Source organism: Phyllobates terribilis, unplaced genomic scaffold (assembly GCF_046119375.1).
Source record: "Phyllobates terribilis strain yellow unplaced genomic scaffold, ASM4611937v1 Scaffold_2__4_contigs__length_985480577, whole genome shotgun sequence".
Classification (NCBI taxonomy): Eukaryota; Metazoa; Chordata; class Amphibia; order Anura; family Dendrobatidae; genus Phyllobates; species Phyllobates terribilis.
The window spans coordinates 904,779,687-904,799,808 of NW_027362762.1; the positions used below are offsets into that span (position 1 = coordinate 904,779,687).

The window sequence follows — 20,122 nt, forward strand, 5'->3', positions numbered from 1 at the left end:
GTCATAGAAGGAAATTAAGTTAGTCTGACATGACTTGTTAGTTACAAACCCATGCTGACTCTGGTTAATCACTTCATTCTTATCCAGGTACTTACATACATGTTGTTTAATAATTTGTTCAAAGATCTTTCCTGGTATAGAAGTCAGACTCACCGGACTATAGTTCCCTGGGTCGACCTTCTTCCCCCTTTTGAAGATAGGAACAACATTTGCTCTTCTCCAGTCTTCTGGGACTTCTCCTGTTCTCCAAGAATTTTCAAAGATTATGGAGAGTGGTTCTAAAATTTCTTCTACGATCTCCTTCAGTACTCTGGGGTGTAATTCATCTGGACCTGGAGACTTGAACTCATTAGCTAAATATTCCCTCACAATCTTTCTGTTTACAGATAACCTAGAATCTTCTATTCCTTTGATAGGACAGTGAAGATCAGTTGATGTTACATTTTCTTTCTAAGAGAAAACTGATGCAAAATAGGAATTAAAAAGTTCGGCCTTCTCAACATCCTTTCTTACCATTTCACCATTTTCATCCTGTAAAAATCCTATAGCATCTTTGACTTTTCTTTTACTTTTGACATACCCCCAAAATCCTTTTTTATTGCTTTTGATATCTCTTGCAAGCCTTAATTCATTGTCAGCTTTAGCTAACCTTACACGTGCCCTGCAGGATCTGCAGACTGCATTACAATCTTCCTTAGATATGCCTCCCTCTTTCCATTTGTAAAACATTTCTTTCTTTCTTTTTAGCATGTGTTTAAGTTCTGTGTTCATCCATCCGGGTTTCCTTAAATGCTTCCCATTCTTCCTACTTTTCGGAATTTTTAACGATTGTGCTTTGAGAATCTCATTTTTAAAAATGTCCCACCCTTCCTGGACATTTTTGTCCTTAAGAACATCCAGCCATTGGATCCCTCCTATTCTCTTTCTGAGTCGCTTAAAATCTGCCTTTCTGAAATCTAACCTTGAAGCTTGAGTCTTAACATGTCTTCCTCCCCTAGTTATCCAAAATTCTATAATAGCATGATCGCTGCCTCCTAGGGTCCCAGCCACTTTTACCTCCTCAACCATTTCCTCCTTGTTTATAAGGATTAGATCCAAAGTAGCAGATCCCCTTGTTTTCTCCCCTACCTTTTGGAAGATAAAGTTGTCAGCAAGAGAGGATAAGAATTTGCTTGACCTGTTAGTTTTACTTGAGAGAGATTCCCAACAAATGTCTGGATAGTTGAAATCTCCCATGACCACAACGTCATATTTTTGGGAGAACTTGGTCATTTGATACATAAAGAGTTCATCCATATCTTCAGTTTGCCCAGGTGGCCTGTAGTAAATGCCTACAATGGTGTCCTTTCCGTTGTTCTCTCCTTGTATTCTTACCCAAACAGTTTCCACAGAACTCCCAGTCTCTGAAGCTTCAATCTCTGTGCAGATATACGCTTTTCTAACATACAAAGCGACACCTCCTCCTCGTTTATCAAGTCTGTTTCTTGCAAATAAGTTGTATCCTTTTAGCCTTGTATTCCAATCATGTGTATCGTCCCACCAAGTTTCAGTGATTCTAATGACATCACATTCCTTTTCCTGCGTTAGTAGTTCCAATTCTCCTTGTTTGTTGCCCATGCTTTGTGCATTTGTATAAAAACATTTTAGTTTTTGATTGATTTCTCTTCCTCCCATCTTTTTATTATTTAGATTTTTTTGTCTTTGTTCTTTCTTTCCACTTCCAATAGCAGAGATCTCAATAGTATTTGTCATCTGTATAGCTTTTTCTGGCCTTTTGCTTCCCTTCCCACATTGTTCTAGTTTTTAAAGCTCTCCTGATGAGTGTAGTAAGGCAACTTCCAAATACACGTTTTCCAGTCTTCGTAAGGTGCACCGCATCTCTAGCAAGTAGTCCATCATATACAGTTAGGTCCATATATATTTGGACAGAGACAACATTTTCTAATTTGGGTTCTAGACATTACCACAATGAATTTTAAACAAAACAATTCAGATGCAGTTGAAGTTCAGACTTTCAGCTTTCATTTGAGGGTATCCACATTAAAATTGGATGAAGGGTTTAGGAGTTTCAGCTTCTTAATATGTGCCACCCTGTTTTTAAAGGGACCAAAAGTAATTGGACAGATTAAATAATTGTAAATAAAATGTTCATTTCTAGTACTTGGTTGAAAACCCTTTGTTGGCAATGACTGCCTGAAGTCTTGAACTCATGGACATCAACAGACGCTGTGTTTCCTCCTTTTTGATGCTCTGCCAGGCCTTCACTGCGGTGGTTTTCAGTTGCTGTTTGTTTGTGGGCCTTTCTGTCTGAAGTTTAGTGAAATGCATGTTCAATTGGGTTGAGATCAGGTGACTGACTTGGCCATTCAAGAATATTCCACTTCTTTGCTTTAATAAACTCCTGAGTTGCTTTCGCTTTATGTTTTGGGTCATTGTCCATCTGTATTATGAAACGACGACCAATCAGTTTGGCTGCATTTGGCTGGATCTGAGCACACAGTATGGCTCTGAATACATCAGAATTCATTCGGCTGCTTCTGTCCTGTGTCACATCATCAATAAACACTAGTGACGCAGTGCCACTGGCAGCCATGCATGCCCAAGCCATCACACTGCCTCCGTCGTGTTTTACAGATGATGTGGTATGCTGTGGATCATGAGCTGTACCATGCCTTTGCCATACTTTTCTCTTTCCATCATTCTGGTAGAGGCTGATCTTGGTTTCATCTGTCCAAAGAATGTTCTCCCAGAACTGTGCTGGCTTTTTAAGATGTTTTTTAGCAAAGTCCAGTCTAGCCTCTTTATTCTTGATGCTTATGAGTGGCTTGCACCGTGCAGTGAACCCTCTGTATTTACTTTCATGCAGTCTTCTCTTTATGGTAGATTTGGATATTGATACGCCTACCTCCTGGAGAGTGTTGTTCACTTGGTTGGCTGTTGTGAAGGGGTTTCTCTTCACCATGGAGATTATTCTGCGATCATCCACCACTGTTGTCTTCCGTTGGCGCCCAGGTCTTTTTGCATTGATGAGTCACCAGTGCTTTCTTTCTTTCTCAGGATGTACCAAACTGTAGATTTTGCCACTCCTAATATTGTAGCAATTTCTCGGATGGGTTTTTTCTGTTTTTGCAGCTTAAGGATGGCTTATTTCACCTGCATGGAGAGCTCCTTTGACCGCATGGTTACTCCACAGCAAAACCTTCCAAATGCAAGCACCACACCTCAAATCAACTCCAGGCGTTTTATCTGCTTAATTGAGAATGACATAACGAAGGGATTGCCCACACCTGTCCATGAAATAGCCTTGGAGTCAATTGTCCAATTACTTTTGGTCCCTTTAAAAACAGGGTGGCACATGTTAAGGAGCTGAAACTCCTAAACCCTTCATCCAATTTTAATGTGGATACCCTCAAATGAAAGCTGAAAGTCTGAACTTCAACTGCATCTGAATTTTTTTTTTTTTTAATTCATTGTGGTAATGTCTAGAACCAAAATTAGAAAAATGTTGTCTCTGTCCAAATATATATGGACCTAACTGTAGGTAATTCATTCTGTGATCCAGAAATCCAAATCCTTGTTGACGGCACCATCGACGTAGCCAGTTGTTCACCTGTAGAATCTTATTCCACCTCATTGTTCAATGGCCATCCACTGGGAGGATGGATGAGAAGACCAACTGCGCTCCCAATTCTTTCACTTTCTTGCCTAAGTTTTCAAAGTCACTGCAGATGGTTTCCAGGTCCTTTCTTGCGGTGTCATTTGTCCCCACATGTATTAGCAGGAATGGGTAGTGATCTGTAGGTCTGAAGAGTCTTGATATCCTGTCAGACACATCTTTAATTTTTGCTCCTGGAAGACAGCACATTTCTCTTGAGGTTATGTCTGGTCTGCAGATAGCGGCCTCTGTTCCTCTCAACAGGGAATCCCCTATGACCACCACTCTCCGTTTTTTCTTCACAACATTTTTCTTTCTCCATCCAGGAGGATTTTGAGGGCTTACAAGGTTATTCATTGTGGGCAAAGTCTTATCTTGCTGTATTTCTTCGTGGTTCTCCTGCGTGAGAGCCTGGTACTGGTTCCTGAGCAGTATGGGTGCTGACTGCCTCTCGATCCTCCTGTTTCTGTGGGTCACATGCTTCCATTCCTCTGTTTCATCAGGTGCAGTTCGAATTTCTTTTCTTTCTGTATCATGAAGAGATAATTCTGCTCTGTCTAAGCACTCTTCACCTTCCTTAATGATTTTCAAGGTAGTTAACCTCTCTTCTAGATTTCGCAACTTTTCCTCCAACAGGAACACAACCTTGCATTTCTGGCATGTGAAGTTTGGCTTTTCCACTGGCAAGTCTGTAAACATGTAGCAGGATATGCAGCTCACCAAATGGCTCCTGGACTCTTCCATGTTCTTATTGTTAATGTGTTAATGGCCCCATAGCATAATCTTGGTCCTGGTGCGATCCAATGCTTTCTCAGAGAGCACTAGGACCAATAATATGCTCGTCCACACCTGCCCTAATACAGAAAAATGAGCTTTGGTTGTTATAAGTATACATGGTGCCATGAGCTTCTACATGGTGCCATGAGTTTCTCTGTAGGACTTGATAAATATCAGTAAAAATAAATATTACAAGTCTAATGAGCTAAATAATCACCAAACACATGTAAAGGTATGTACGGGAAAAGCATGCTCTTCATTCCTCCTTACTAAAACGGGCGCATTTTGTGCATTTTAAAGGGAACCTGTCATCAGGATTTTGCTAAGTAAACTACAGGCAGTGTCAGGTTGGCGCCGTTACACTGATTAATATGATACCTGGGTTGATTAAATCCATCTTGTGGTTGCTGTTTAATCTTTAATTGTAGTTTTCAGTTAATTAGATTCTCGTCCTCCAGGGCGGGCCTGTGGGCGGGGCTTTATTTGGTGCTGTGTTCTCATATTCATCCTTATATGCTTAAATGACTGGTCACTGAACCTTCAGTGACCTGCCTCCTATTTTAAATGCTGGACTTGCGCAGTTCATATTGCGGCCTTTGGCTCCAGCAAAATGGCTGCGGCATATGCGCAGTAGCATATATCGGCAAGCGATGCTGTCAATCTGCGCAAGCCCCGCCCACCAGTGGGGTAGGAGTAGATATAAGGGGAAGCATTTGCTGGTTAGGGTTAGTTGGAGATAGATGCAGAGTTAAGATAGTGATAGAGTGAGGGATTAGATGAAAGCAAGATTAGGCCAGTGGGCTGATTAGCACAGAAGAGTACGAAACTTTTGGGAGCAGCATGCTGATGGCCACCACCAATTTCAGCGGTCCATCCCAGGATATCCGGGGTCATCGGCACGAATTAGGTACGGAAGTGAGTGCCTTATTCATCTTCCAGAAGGGCAAGCTGGATGGGAAGCCATGTCAGAGAAGTGGGCCAGAAAACATGGGAGCTGCAGAGCCAGATATAGCGTCTCAGGGGCCTCGGGTGTCATTAAACAAAGGATGAGCTCAGGCTGAACAAAAGGACAGAGTGAAAATGTACTGTGCTGTAACTTTGATTGAATACCAGATGTTAAGTAAAGTAGAACCGTTTAAAAAGGATAAAGCATCTGCTGTTGACGGTTTGCCTGCATCTGGATCGGGAATCGCAGAGCAAGCGGAGTCTTCGGAACCAAAATTGAGTGTTATCCACTTTACACAGGCCACACGACAGACAGGACATTATTTACTTGTGGGGTGCTAGGATGTGGGAGAACAACAGCCCCTCGTCTATGACTACCGTCCTGCGCACACCTGAAATTTATGCCATTTCTCAGTGAGAAAGAAGCACAATAGGGCCAAAAGTCTGTGTTCCAGATGATAAATTGGCATGCCACAAATTGTCACGCTGATGGTTTCTACATTTCCATTGTCGCACACCACATTTTCTTATAAAGGAAACATGCCAGCTACCTAAAGCCACCACTAGAAGGAGATTAAGAGCTTTTGCAAACTCTTATATGTTAAATTTAATGATAAGACATTATGCAGTTAGCTCTAAAGATACTTCTAGTGGAGGCTGAAAAAAAGTCAATAAGTTATATTTTAAAGGGATTATGTGGCATATTTGGGCATGCAGGTCTTAAAATGTAAATCCATCAACACTTTTATATCCCTTATCTGTTGCTGCATTCCCGAGTAATTAAAATTTCAATTTATATGCAAATGAAGCATTAAGTTCTCTTGGCAAGACAGAGCACTTCAGAAACCACTGTCCTTGCCCTGTCAAGGCAACGAAATCATACAGTGAGCTATCAGTCAAGCTAAAGACACAGGTGCTGGGTAGGGAAACCCACTCCTGAAGAAGAGATTTGTTAGGCGCTCGTTCATACTCAGAGCACTTAATGCCTCATTTCTATACTAATTAAAATGCTAATTACTCAGGAATACAGCAACAGATAGAAGATATAAAGGTGTAGATGGATTTACATTTCCAAGACCTGCATGCCCATACATGCAGTTTTGGAGGGTTGGGTTGATGTTATTTACAGATTCCCTTTAAATATATAAATATATATATATATATATATATATATATATATTTATACTGAAATGAGTCAGCTAAAAAGATTCAGTAAGTTACAGAGTGTCAGGTCCCCTTTTTTCATGGTAATTTTAGGATTTACACAGACGTTAAATATTGACCTAATGGCTAGGGATGAGCGGACCCATGGAAGTTCGTGTTCTGGTACCCGACCCGAACTTTATTCCAAATTTCAGTTCGGATACCAGAACTGTACCCGAACTTGAACCAGAACTCCATTGAAAACAATGGGGACCCGAACTTTTAGCTGCAAAATTCATTCTCTCTCTCACACACACACACTCTGTCTCACACATTCTCTTCCCCCGGAACTCCAAACATTGCAACGGACTTCCAGGAGAAATCTGTTTGGTGATTAGCACCGAACACTAACTGTCCGGTACGAATGCCAAACTTGTAAGTTCGGGTTCGCTCATCTCTGCTAATGGCATATCAGAAAATCCTAAAATAAAAAAATATATATATATTTTTTTGCAAAATAAGACGCGTGTAATAAAATTCTCAGTAATATACAATGTAAACATAAAGATTCAAAATGTACTTTACCTAAGACTGGGCAGCCGAGGTCTCCAAACTCCTGGCAATCCACACATTTTCCAATTCTGTAATTTTTGTAATTTTCGCAGGGAAAAGTCACAACACTACAAGAGTCGCTCAAGGATGATATGTACAGAAACACCGACCGCTGGTGGTCACACTTGAAATATTCAGAACCTGCACAAAGAGTCATCAGAGACTGAGTATATGTTGTGCAAAGTTATATTCTATTATGAATTAGTATATAAAAAAGTACACTGTTTATCGGAAAAGCACACAGCCTGGCCCCAGAAGTAGAGGTCAAAACTGGCATTTTTGACAACCAAGATAGAAGACAGAAATTTAGGTGGAGAAACTCTGATTTCCATTAAATCGAATTCCAATATGTCACCCAGTCTATAATGGGTATATTGTAATAACAAAATAATGTGACTCTTCAGTTCAGAAACATTAGAAAATCTTCCAGTACTGTACTCCTATGTTATTTCCATCACATGCACTAAGGGTAAATTCACATAAGTGATGACATTTCACAAAGATATCAGCATTGATGTTTGCCATTTCAAGACAATTTTGGGACAATATCAGTCCCTCCTAAGCACATACAGGAACGCTCTTTTGTGAGTGGATATTATATAAACACCATCTCTTTCTAACCAGCAACATCCTCAAACTTGTCGGGACTGTTTCCAAAAAGGGCTGATTTGGGACTGTTAGAAACTTACCATACCACCAAAATATGCCATCGCTTTACATTTGGTTAAATGGGCAAAAGAAAAATTGTGAAGGAGACGCAGCACTAAACCTCCACTGCACCCCCTTCAATCTCAGGGTCAGCGGGCATCCCAGAGATGAATTGTAGTAGAGTGCAATGAAGGAGGATTCTTGCAGGAGGTGCCAGAGATGAGGGAAGGTTGCCATCTGCTGGCCAGACGAAATAAAGCGGACCCAAGTTATGCTAGAAGAGTTGAAGGGGGAACAGATTCAGATGCTGGACCTGATCAGATGACCTCCAGGAAGGATTTGCTGGATATAAAAAAGCCCAGCGTGCCAAGACACAAAGATTTGGCGCCAGGCTGCAGAGTGGAGCAGACGTGTTCCAGAGGGATCGCAGATCTCAGTGCGACAGGCCCCAGCCGGAGGCCTGCGCTGGACCAGAGTCAGACACCGCCTGAGAAGCTCTGGATTCCTCACAGAAGCGCCCTGAGCCCTGCATTTGTGGCCCAGAGTAAGGACCTGCACCCCACACGGAGTAAGTACCCAGGGCCCAACACCGCCTGTCAAAAGTCGAGGTCTGGATCCCCTTACCCCAAGCGTGAGAGACTACTGTCAACAGTCAAGTCGATAAGAGCTGAGAGAGGACTGCGACAGGAGAGACGTGCCAGCAACAGCGGAGGAATCGGAAGGGCCTTCACTTTCAATTTCCACTCACGGTATCGGGGACAGTTGGGATTAGGATTTCAGGTTGAAAGGGGGCTGTTTGGTGCGTGAGAGGCTAAACGGGATCTGATAGACTCTATTCAGAAAAGACTTTTGGCCTAGCAGGAATAACCAGTGACCCCTACTAGGGCCATACAAGGAGAACTCACGTGGTGACTCCTATGACTGGGTGCATCACACTTTTGCAAAGAACTTTACCGTTATTCATTGAAACTGTTTCTCATTGTTATTCCAATTTGCTGTTCATTATCCCTGTTACTAACCCCTTTGCATAATACTTGTTATACATATAAAGTGGTTATATACAGTACAGACCAAAAGTTTGGACACACCTTCTCATTTAAAGATTTTTCTGTATTTTCATGACTATGAATATTGTACATTCACACTGAAGGCATCAAAACTATGAATTAACACATGTGGAATTATATACTTAACAAAAAAGTGTGAAACAACTGAAAATATGTCTTATATTCTAGGTTCTTCAAAGTAGCCACCTTTTGCTTTGATGACTGCTTTGCACACTCTTGGCATTCTCTTGATGAGCTTCAAGAGGTAGTCACCGTAAATGGCCTTCCAACAATCTTGAAGGAGTTCCCAGAGATGCTTAGCACTTGTTGGCCTTTTTGCCTTCACTCTGCGGTCCAGCTCACCCCAAACCATCTCGATTGGGTTCAGGTCTGGTGACTGTGGAGGCCAGGTCATCTGGCATAGCACCCCATCACTCTCATCCTTGGTCAAATAGCCCTTACACAGCCTGGAGGTGTGTTTGGGGTCATTGTCCTGTTGAAAAATAAATGATGGTCCAACTAAACGCAAACCAGATGGAATAGCATGCCGCTGCAAGATGCTGTGGTAGCCATGCTGGTTCAGTATGCCTTCAATTTTGAATAAATCCCCAACAGTGTCACCAGCAAAGCACCCCCACACCATAACACTTCCTCCTCCATGCTTCACGGTGGGAACCAGGCATATAGAGTCCATCCGTTCACCTTTTCTGCGTCGCACAAAGACACTATGGTTGGAACCAAAGATCTCAAATTTGGACTCATCAGACCAAAGCACAGATTTCCACTGGTCTAATGTCAATTCCTTGTGTTCTTTAGCCCAAACAAGTCTCTTCTGCTTGTTGCCTGTCCTTAGCAGTGGTTTCCTAGCAGCTATTTTACCATGAAGGCCTGCTGCACAAAGTCTCCTCTTAACAGTTGTTGTAGAGATGTGTCTGCTGCTAGAACTCTGTGTGGCATTGACCTGGTCTCTAATCTGAGCTGCTGTTAACCTGCGATTTCTGAGGCTGGTGACTCGGATAAACTTATCCTCAGAAGCAGAGGTGACTCTTGGTCTTCCTTTCCTGGGGCGGTCCTCATGTGAGCCAGTTTCTTTGTAGCGCTTGATGGTTTTTGCAACTGCACTTAGGGACACTTTCAAAGTTTTCCCAATTTTTCGCACTGACTGACCTTTATTTCTTAAAGTAATGATGGCCACTCGTTTTTCTTTACTTAGCTGCTTTTTTCTTGCCATAATATAAATTCTAACAGTCTATTCAGTAGGACTATCAGCTGTGTATCCACCAGACTTCTGCACAACACAACTGATGGTCCCAACCCCATTTATAAGGCAAGAAATCCCACTTATTAAACCTGACAGGGCACACCTGTGAAGTGAAAACCATTTCCAGTGACTACCTCTTGAAGCTCATCAAGAGAATGCCAAGAGTGTGCAAAGCAGTCACCAAAGCAAAAGGTGGCTACTTTGAAGAACCTAGAATATAAGACATATTTTCAGTTGTTTCACACTATTTTGTTAAGTATATAATTCCACATGTGTTAATTCATAGTTTTGATGCCTTCAGTGTGAATGTAGAAGTTTCAAAGTCATGAAAATACAGAAAAATCTTTAAATGAGAAACTTTTGGTCTGTACTGTATATATATACATCCCCGACTGTTCCCGTCTTGTGTCTCTGAGCGTTGCATTCCAGCATCTGCATTACAGAATGACCGCTGATCACAAAGCGATGGCATATAATAGCCATATTGTAATATATAATTGTTATCTAATTCCAGAGACATGAGGAAATCATTAGCAGAGTGCACGTAGATATGATGATTGCAGTCAGAATATATAGACAGTCATTTATTAGGCATAAAACTAGAAAAGTAGTAAGTCTTTTTTGGTACAAACATTGAAGTCAATTATAATCAATTCAAATCAACAAATCAATTAAAAATGTTGCAAAGGGCACTCAAAACCTTAAAAGTGAATGTCCATCCTTAAACACCATTTTGTTATTTATTTATTTTTTTGAAGCTGCCTAAATTACTTAATCCAAATTTTATACTACGCACCACTTCAGCTTTTTTATTGAAGCAGTGGAAGGGTGCTAATAATCCGAATTCCCTAACCCTAGTATTATATTTCTCAGCTGCCATCTTTGCTTTTATCGGCTCCGCTCCGGACGGTCTCTAGCAGTTTGTGACCTGTCGGATCGCTCCAGTGTTAGAGCGATCCAGAACACACTACTCAATGTAGGTCTATGAGAGCCAGAACGAGGCCAGAATGAGTCTCTTATAGACTTGCATTGAGAGCTTGTGACCGTTACTTCTGACTTACAGTCAGTAAGGAGCTGCGGGAGGAGGGGGACTGGAGCATTGCCAGGAAGAGCTGAAGATGGCGGCTGGTGAGTATAATACTAAGGGCAGGAAACTTGGATTAAAGGCACCACTTCAGCGCTGAAATAAAAAAAAATTATGGACTGGTGTTTTAACTGTTGTCCTCTTTAATCAAAAAGGCTTAAAAAAAATAGAACTTTCCTTCTATTGCTTGAAAAATATAACAGCTGTGGGATAAATCTGCCCCAAGTCTATGCAGAAAATCAGTTCTGATTACTATAAAGAATGTTGGACCTAATCCTGAAGTGATCTGGTCATTTTAAATCATTTCTTTTGGAGGCAGCAAATAGATTTACCTGATAATATGGTTTTCGGACAACCAGGCTGATCGGTTCCTCCATTTGGGTAGAAATCAATATGTCCTAAACTTTCCCGATAACCTAGAGCTGGAAAGGAGATAAAGGAAAAATGTGACATATTCTGATTTCATGTACGATACTGGACTATGGAGCATGAGGCCCATCAGGAGACCCAATTCTTTTGCTTCTGCTATACAAATCAAGTTTATGTAAAGTATTATTGAAGTGTGAACGTTTCACCAGATTATCATCAATATCAACTGATAAATTACTCTGAAAATAACCTCTAAAATGTACACGCCTTGATCAAAACTATTGGGACACTTCTCTCAATCATCAATTCTTGTTTTTCATTTAGTCCATTGCTACATTCTAAAGAGGCCACTGGTACCTGCGTGTTCCTATAATAGGAGTCACCGGTATAACATCCATGACGTTTCTTCCCTCCTAAATCTTCCCCCATCTCCTGTGTGAGTGATATTGAGAAGTGGAAGGAACCGCAGCAACTCAGCCACAAAGTGGAGACCCCGTAACATTAAAAAGCGGGGTCACCGAGTGCTGAAATATTAATGGTTCAACATGAGACAATTTTAGCTTTCAACTTTGTGGAAAATGATTGGGGAAGTCCCTTTTCTTTTTCACATAATTGTGCCCAGTGCACAAGGTCCATAAAGACATGGCTGGGTGAGTTTAGTGTGGAAGAACATGACCATTTAAGAAAGGAGATTGTGAGTGCGGCCTCTCCTCCAACATCAGTATCTGACCTCATAAATGCTCTTCTGAATGTATGAGCTATAATTCTCAAAGAAACCTCCAAAATCTCGTAGAAATACTTCCCAAGAAAAGCAGAAGTTGTTATAGCTGCAAAGGGGCCAACTCCATTTTAAGGTCTATGGATGTGGAATGGGAGATCATAAGAGCACCTGTAGGGGATATGTGTAGGCGGCCAATACCTGTGTCCATATAAAGCATATACCATATTCTAATAATATGCAACAACTTATATATATGGAAACCCCTCTTTAAGTTTTTACATTGAGTTAAATTTGTAGGCAATTGTATATTCAAACAGTGGTCTCCAGGCATTACAAGTCTACAACTCTGGGCATGCCCTGGTAACCCCAGGTTTTTGCTGTGATTTGCAGTTTTGCAACAGCTCTAGAGTCAAAAGGTGGAAAGCTAACATGTTATTGAGATATCACATTTAAACATTCACATATTTTATTCTTACATTTTATGCCTATTCAAGTGTATACAGACGTCAGAAGAATAAGTAGTCAGAGAATTAAGGCAAGTGTAAGGAAATTACCAACTAACATAAACCGCTTTCTGTGAGTGCAATCAATAAATTACATTTTTGCCGTCTCATTGACTTCTATTCTCTTGAAATTCTTAAGAAACTGTCTCTGTCTTATCTAAAGCATTTAATTCAGGAAATCATAGGTTGTATATCTTCTCTCCCAGCTAATGGTGCGACAGCACAGAAAATACAAAAATGATATATTGCTTGCAAAGCCGCAACTAATTTTTCAATTACTGAGTGAAGCTTAAGAAGTAGCTATATAAAAAAAAAGAACTTCAGATGGTCGGCGTAAACAGTCTTGATTGGCATCTTCATGTGTTTTTATGCATACTTTATGAAAGCGGCACTGATATAGGAGATATATGTGTTACTGAAACAATTCCAAATTTTTGCTAAAATAACTTACTGCACAAAGAGAATATATTGCACGTAAAACAACATAATTACAGCACAACGCAAAGAAGTGAAAATAAGTCCAAGGCACTGCCGATAAGATGAATTATGGCTTTATAGTGGAGCACCAATTGTATACAGCTTGAGGAAACAATGAAATGTAGTTGTTTTTGCTTATGTGCTTAACAATAAAGCAGTAACTCATCATGTTGGTGGTGCCTTGGCGTATAGGCGTTCTAATTTCTTGGGTGGACTAAGGGACCCCATACACAATAAATAGCTGTCGACCAAACGATGACTTGGCTGATAGCCATGTCTGCCGACTGTCATGCCAGTGACTCGCGCAGTTTCTAAGCGCCATCTTTCATATTCCGGCTTCATATTTTGAACTTATGTTACCCGCCCCATTCTCAGACTGTCTGACCAGGTCTCTGTCTTTGCCCTCTGTGCTTCATATTTGTGCCTTTGACTCACTGGTCAGCTTCCGCAGGTCCGAGGACTGCCTGGAGTGGAACCTGGTGACTACCTTAAGACTCCAAGCCTATCCTCACCATCAGAGGCTCTAATGAAAATCAGGTAGTCACTTAGTTATGCCCCTCCAGAGTGAGCCTGGCCAATGGTACAATGGGTCCACACCCACCGGCGTCACATCGACTCTTCCATATACTTGCGCATGCGCTTTGCCCAGCGCCCCTGTGTTCTCCACAAAAGAGCTACTTCCAGGCCTGTTAAGAACACAAACTCTCGGTCAAGCTGAACGCTTAATTGTATGGGTGAATATGGAGAGATAGCTGCTGCCATATGACCAACAGTTATCTCATGTGTATGGCCAGCATTCTTCACAGAATACCGCTGATCACTGGGGGTTCAAGTAGGGGAACACTTCGTGATCATCTTTTTGTCAAGCTACGGAAGGATTGTCCAAAGTGGACTAGACAGACAATTTTAATTTTTTTTTAACTTATATATTTACCATCAATGTCAGAATGGACAACATCTACGAACTTTGCATCACTATAATGCAATCTGTCTTCGGGTGGTTTCCCGTTGAATAATGGTCCAGCAGGATCCAGTCCTACGACCCAAAAGAAAAGAAGATCCAGTAAAATAATCCTGAAGTATTCATATAGAATAATAAAAACACAAATATATTACCAATAAGTGACAAAGGTGGATCCTAACAGGGGAGGACTGAAGATGAAGGGGCGGTTAACAAATTAAAAAGTTTTTTCTACTTCTCTATAGAGAAAACAATTCCAAAGTAATGACAATGATCCTAGTGTAAGGGGGGATGGTCCTGGCCATTGGGATCTGGCTGACAAAGCACATTACATAATAATACTGTCGTCACATCTGGAAGGTGATGGGATAAAAGAAACAGAAATAATCACCTGTTATTCGACCAATTGAACCATTGTACATTTTACCAACAAAACCAGAAATATGCGCCCCAAGGCTGACACCAATCATGTAGATGGAGTCCAGTGATCCTCCTTGGTTCTGTAATAATACATATATAGCTAAAAATTAAACGAAGATATAGGCATTAATGTGTTACAGTTTAAAATATACATCTTATGCCAACAAGAAGTACATAATTCGATATATTGGCAATATGGTGGGAAGTTGCCCCAAGAAAGCAAGGAATCGAGGGAGTGGTGCATGGGAATTTCCTACTACATACACTTCATGACAGCTCCGCTTCCCTACATCAATCTCATGTTTCTAGGAGCTAGTGCATCGATGCAGAAGAGAATGTAATGGAATGTTGCCCAATGGGCAGAGGCACCAGCATGTACTGGCAGGATGTGTTGTTCTATACCATCATTGTACCAGAACTTCATCTTATTTCATCAGCGGTCAAGAATCAGTAATGTGTGTTCCATGTGTGTTGTAAACTTACAGATTGCAGTCTTCTGCCGTTTCCAGCATCGGTCCACTCCTCTCCTGGATCATGTGACCGCAGTTGTGATTGGCCTCTTCACTCCCATGTTTGCTATCACTTCTCAATGTAAGTCAGAACAAAACACTCATAGATCTCTATTAAGAGAGAAAGCAACAGTCGGCAGTGTGAGCAAGTCACAAGATGGTGGAGTGGAACTGGAAACGGCAGAAGACGGCGACCTGTAAGTTTACTACACATAGAACATATGTTACTAACAACTGCCTGATGGGGAAATAAAGAAAAACACCAGAATGGGACTTTAAGGATTTTCCCCAGTTCTCATTGCTGCCTACATAGTAGCATTTTAGAAACAAGTGGCACAGACCAAGTCATCAGTTGAGCTCACTGACAAATTCTCTGGAAACTCATTCTACAGTCGGCAAAGCTAAGTACTCTGTGATACATAAATGTTATAGAAGCAAAACATTCAGCAATCTTAACCCATTACTGACCGAGCCAATTTTGACCTTAATGACCAAGCCCAATTTTTAAATCTGATCAGTGTCACTTCATGTGGTAATAATTCTGATAATGGTTTTTTGTGATACATTGTACTTTATGTTTGTGGTAAATTTAGGTTGAATTGTCTTGCGTTTATTTGTGAAAATATCGGCATTTGGGCAAAAAGTTTAAAAAAATGATACATTTTCAAACCTTTAATTTTACATCCTTAAACCAGTTAGTCACGCTGTACAAAATAATTAACAACTTTTCCCATAACTCTACTTTAGATCTGCATAATTTTTCAAGCGTCATATTTTGTTATCATGGTTTAAAAGTTTAGAAGCAATTTTACAAAACCTGGTTTCTTTAGGGACCTATTCAGATTTAACTGGACTTTGAGGGGCTGATATATTGGAAACTCCCCAGGAGTGATACCATTTTAAAAACAGCACCCCACAAATACTCCAAAACTGCTGTCAGGAAATTTGTTAACCCTTCAGGTACTACACAGGAATTAATGCAATGTGGAATGGAGAAAAGAAAAAATTGTAAATTGCAAAACTACACAAAGCAGTTCATTAAATGACACATCCCTGGAATAAACCTCCCTCTCTTACCTGTATGAATATCTAGTCTTTTTTAGACAATTGGGCGTGATCTTCAACTATTCTCTCCTTTATTCTTCTTGAGATAAAAATACTAAAATAGATATTGGGAAGAGGGGTCCATATATCAGGAAAGGAAAAGCGCAGGCACAAGAGAAAAAAGATGCCGGATTCAGGAGAAAAGTGGTTTTCATACCAGATAAAGAAAGTGACATATTTATGGCAAGTGACGGATTCTCTTTCAAATGAGCTTTATTGGCAAGGCAAAATACACATTAGTATTGCTAAAGCAAATGAAGGGCGTCTTACTCCGCTATACTGTTTCCCTTCCACCACCACATTAACTGCTAGAGATGAAAGCTGAAAGGTGTTAATCACACTCAGATCTGCTGTACTCCAGCACATGTAATCTCTCTGCAGTGAGGAGAGCAGACTGGGTTAATAGGTCTCATACAGACTGTTCTAAGCTATAGCTTAGGAGTGTTATTTTCACCCTTGTATGAGGATGCCTGCCTTATCATTGTCTGCACTATCAGAGTTCTTAGAAGTTTTTGTAATAAGACTGCCAAAGATGAGAGCGGAAAGCTGTTAGTTAAAGGGGTTGCCAGATTTGTCATGAAAGTCTGAATCGTCACAGCACGTGTCGCATCTATCAGGATTCCTCGGTGCCAGCGTTCATGTGACCACAAGTTACATTTGTAATACTCATGGCCACATTCTGACTTTATGTGCTCAGCCTCGCTCAATTCACTTGTATCGAGCACGTTTAGTTGGAATGTGGCCGGATGTATGCCTATCCCATACTTGCAGTCACATGACCGCCAGCACAGAGAAATCTCACACCGCGCACTGTGAGGATTCATGAGTCTGCAGTCACACAGAGTGACTGCAGACTTTCATGATAAACCTGGACAGCCTCTTTAATCACACTCAGGTCTGCTGTGCTCCAACACATCATTACTCTGCAGTGAGGAAAGCAAACTGTTTGTCAATGCTAATGTGGGGGTGTGCTCTTTCTCCAGTGTGTTTCTACCTGCTTATGATTGGCCAGTGTCAGAAAGGGAGAGAAGTACACACCCCCAGTGAAATCTCTCTGGTAACGCCCACTTGCATTTGGAAAATATTAACTGTTTAAATGGCAAATTTTGCTAATATTTCCGCATCATAAGTGAAATAAAAAAAAAGTTTTATTTTGCTCTACAGCACCAACTACATCGTGTGCCCAGTTCAGCATGAAAAATCTGGTGAAAGGTCCTGTTTAAATATACAATTTAAGTTTAATTGAAAAGTTAGTATGTGTAAATAGAAAAGACAGCCAAAGCTTCGATTTGTCTCAGACTTTGAGCACAACTTATGTCCTATGGATCATCGCTGATACAGGGGCTGACTGCATATTTTAGAGAGTGCTGTGGTATTTTTCACCAACTACCCTTAGACCTAAATGCATTATCATGGAGTCCATTATGTTACATTAAGAGTCTATCATTTTGTTGGGAAGAATACACCTGCATGCAGCACTACTTTTCCCAATCAAAAATGACAGAATCTGTACCAGAAGCTGCTAACAGATCCGTCTATGTAGATGTGAACACACTCCCAAAGTTGCATTTCTCATGTGACACAGTGCTTAAACATTAGACATGATAACGCAGGTCCTTACTCCCTGACCTTTCAACCTACAGACTGATTCATCTAGTTCTTATATAGTGACTAGAGATTACACACATAACCAAGAGAACCTGCTGGCGGCTCATAGTAAATTCCTCTATAATTAGTAGTAGGAAAGTGACTCTTGCATTTTTAATAACTTTTATCTAATGACTGACTGTAAATTGAAAGCTGCATTGTTTATTTATCTGCAATTTGCAGAAAAAAGATATATATATTTATATATCTATATATAGATATATAAACCAGAGAAACCTGACCAGCACCTCCTAGTGTGAACTGGTGCCAGCTGCCGTAACTATAAAATATATCAAAAGAATGCAGCAGCACTCCATATGGCCAAGATACGTCTTAACAATGAAAATAATGAAAATATTAGATCTAAACTGTTTTGCTTACCAACAAGTACTTACAAACAATGAAGGTTTTTAGCGCATAAATTGGCCAATTCATGTGTGCCAATCAACCACGGCAAGGTAGATGCCCAGAAGAAGACATGTTTGTCCGTTTAGTTGTAGGCTTGTAGCCCAAAAGTGGCATGTTAGGCAGAGTAGTTACCCATTAGGGGGAGGTTACCTTGCCGTGGTTGATGGGCACACATGAATTGGCCAATTTATGCGCTAAAAACCTTCATTATTTGTAAGTACTTGTCGCTAAGCAAAACAGTTTAGATCTAATATTTTCATTATTTTCATTGTTAAGACGTATCTTGGCCATATGGAGTGCTGCTGCATTCTTTTGATATATATATATATATATATACAAGGGGCATGCTTATGTGGCTTTGAAATTCTACTGCATCCACCTTATTCACCCGACCTCGAACCATCAGACTTCCACCTCTTTCCAAAAATGAAGTTATTTTTGAAGGGCAAGCATTTTCCAGATGATTAGACTCTGATTTCCAAAATCACAAAGTGGCTTTTGGAGCAACCTGTCAACTTCTACAAGCGAGGTGTTTACAGTTGCTTAAAGAGATGGAAGAAGTGTGTGTCCCTAGGTGGCACCTATGAAGGACTAATAACTGTGCTGAGTTTCATTGCTCTTAGTCCACAAGAAGTGGGTCAGGGGAAATCTTTAATCAACGCCCCTCATATATATATATATATATATATATATATATACATATATACAGTTGTGCTCAAACTACTGTGTTTTCTCTTTTTAAATCTTAATGACAACCAAAAACATCCAAATGACCCTGATCAAAAGTTCACATACCCCAGTTCTTAATACCGTGTATTGCCCTCTCTAACATCTATGACAGCTTGAAGTCTTTTGTGGTAGTTGTGGATTAGGTTCTTTAATTTCTCAGATAGTAAAGCTGGCCATTCTACTTGGCAAAAAGCCTCCAGTTCCTGTAAATTCCTGGGCTGTCTAGCATGAACTGCGCGCTTGAGATCTCCTCAATGATATTGAGGTCAGCAGATTGAGATGGCCACTCCAGAACCTTCACTTTGTTCTGCTGTAGCCAATGACAGGTCGACTTTGCCTTGTGTTTTGGATCGTTGCCATGTTGGAACGTCCAAGTACGTCCCAAGCGCAGCTTCTGGGCTCATGAGTACCAAATTTGCCTCCAGTATTTGCTGACAACATGCTGCATTCATCTTTCCTTCAACTTTTACCAAGTTTCCTGTGCCTTTGTAGCTCACACATCCCCAAAACATCAGCGATCCACTTCCGTGCTTTACTGTAGGAACGGTGTTTCTTTCATCATAGGCCTTGTTGACCTCTCTCCAAATGTAACGTTTATGGTTGTGGCCAAAAAGTTCAATTTTGGTCTCATCACTCCAAATTACCTTGTATTCCTTTCCTGTGTTATACAGTTCAACTACCTTTTCTCGTAGATCCGTTGACAATTCTTTTGCTTTCCCCATGACTCACAATCCAGAAACGTCAGTGGCTGGATGAAAGATGCAAGAGTCTGTCAGCATCCCAGAAACTCACTCAGTTTTTATGCACACACACTGATTACAAGCAAACAGATCACAGGTGCGGATGTTACCTTTAGTATCCATTCACACCCATTTGTGTCAAATTCTGTGCATGTGATCAGGCCAAAATCACCAGGGTATGTGAAGTTTTGATCAGGGTCATTTGGATGTTTTTGTTTGTCATTAAGATTTAAAAAGAGAAAACACAGTAGTTTGAAATAAATGGCTTCACTCAACCAATAACCATGAGTAGAGAAAAAGTTTTTTTGTTATCATTCATATTCTCTGAAACAAGGCCAAGAAAGGAAAAATTCTGCCGGGGTA

At 40.7% G+C, this 20,122-nt stretch overlaps 1 protein-coding gene across 1 annotated transcript in view; it reads right to left on the minus strand.

Moving 5' to 3' along the window:
• The window catches only part of LIPI (lipase I), an 88,337-nt gene that overhangs the window by 25,246 nt on the left and 42,969 nt on the right, over positions 1-20,122 (minus strand). The window contains exons 3-6 of the mRNA XM_073668236.1: positions 14,594-14,702; positions 14,176-14,277; positions 11,504-11,593; positions 7,106-7,273 (exon numbers count right to left, since the gene is read on the minus strand). Coding sequence (XP_073524337.1) covers positions 7,106-7,273; positions 11,504-11,593; positions 14,176-14,277; positions 14,594-14,702 — 469 coding nt within the window. The remainder of the gene's footprint in view (positions 1-7,105; positions 7,274-11,503; positions 11,594-14,175; positions 14,278-14,593; positions 14,703-20,122) is intronic.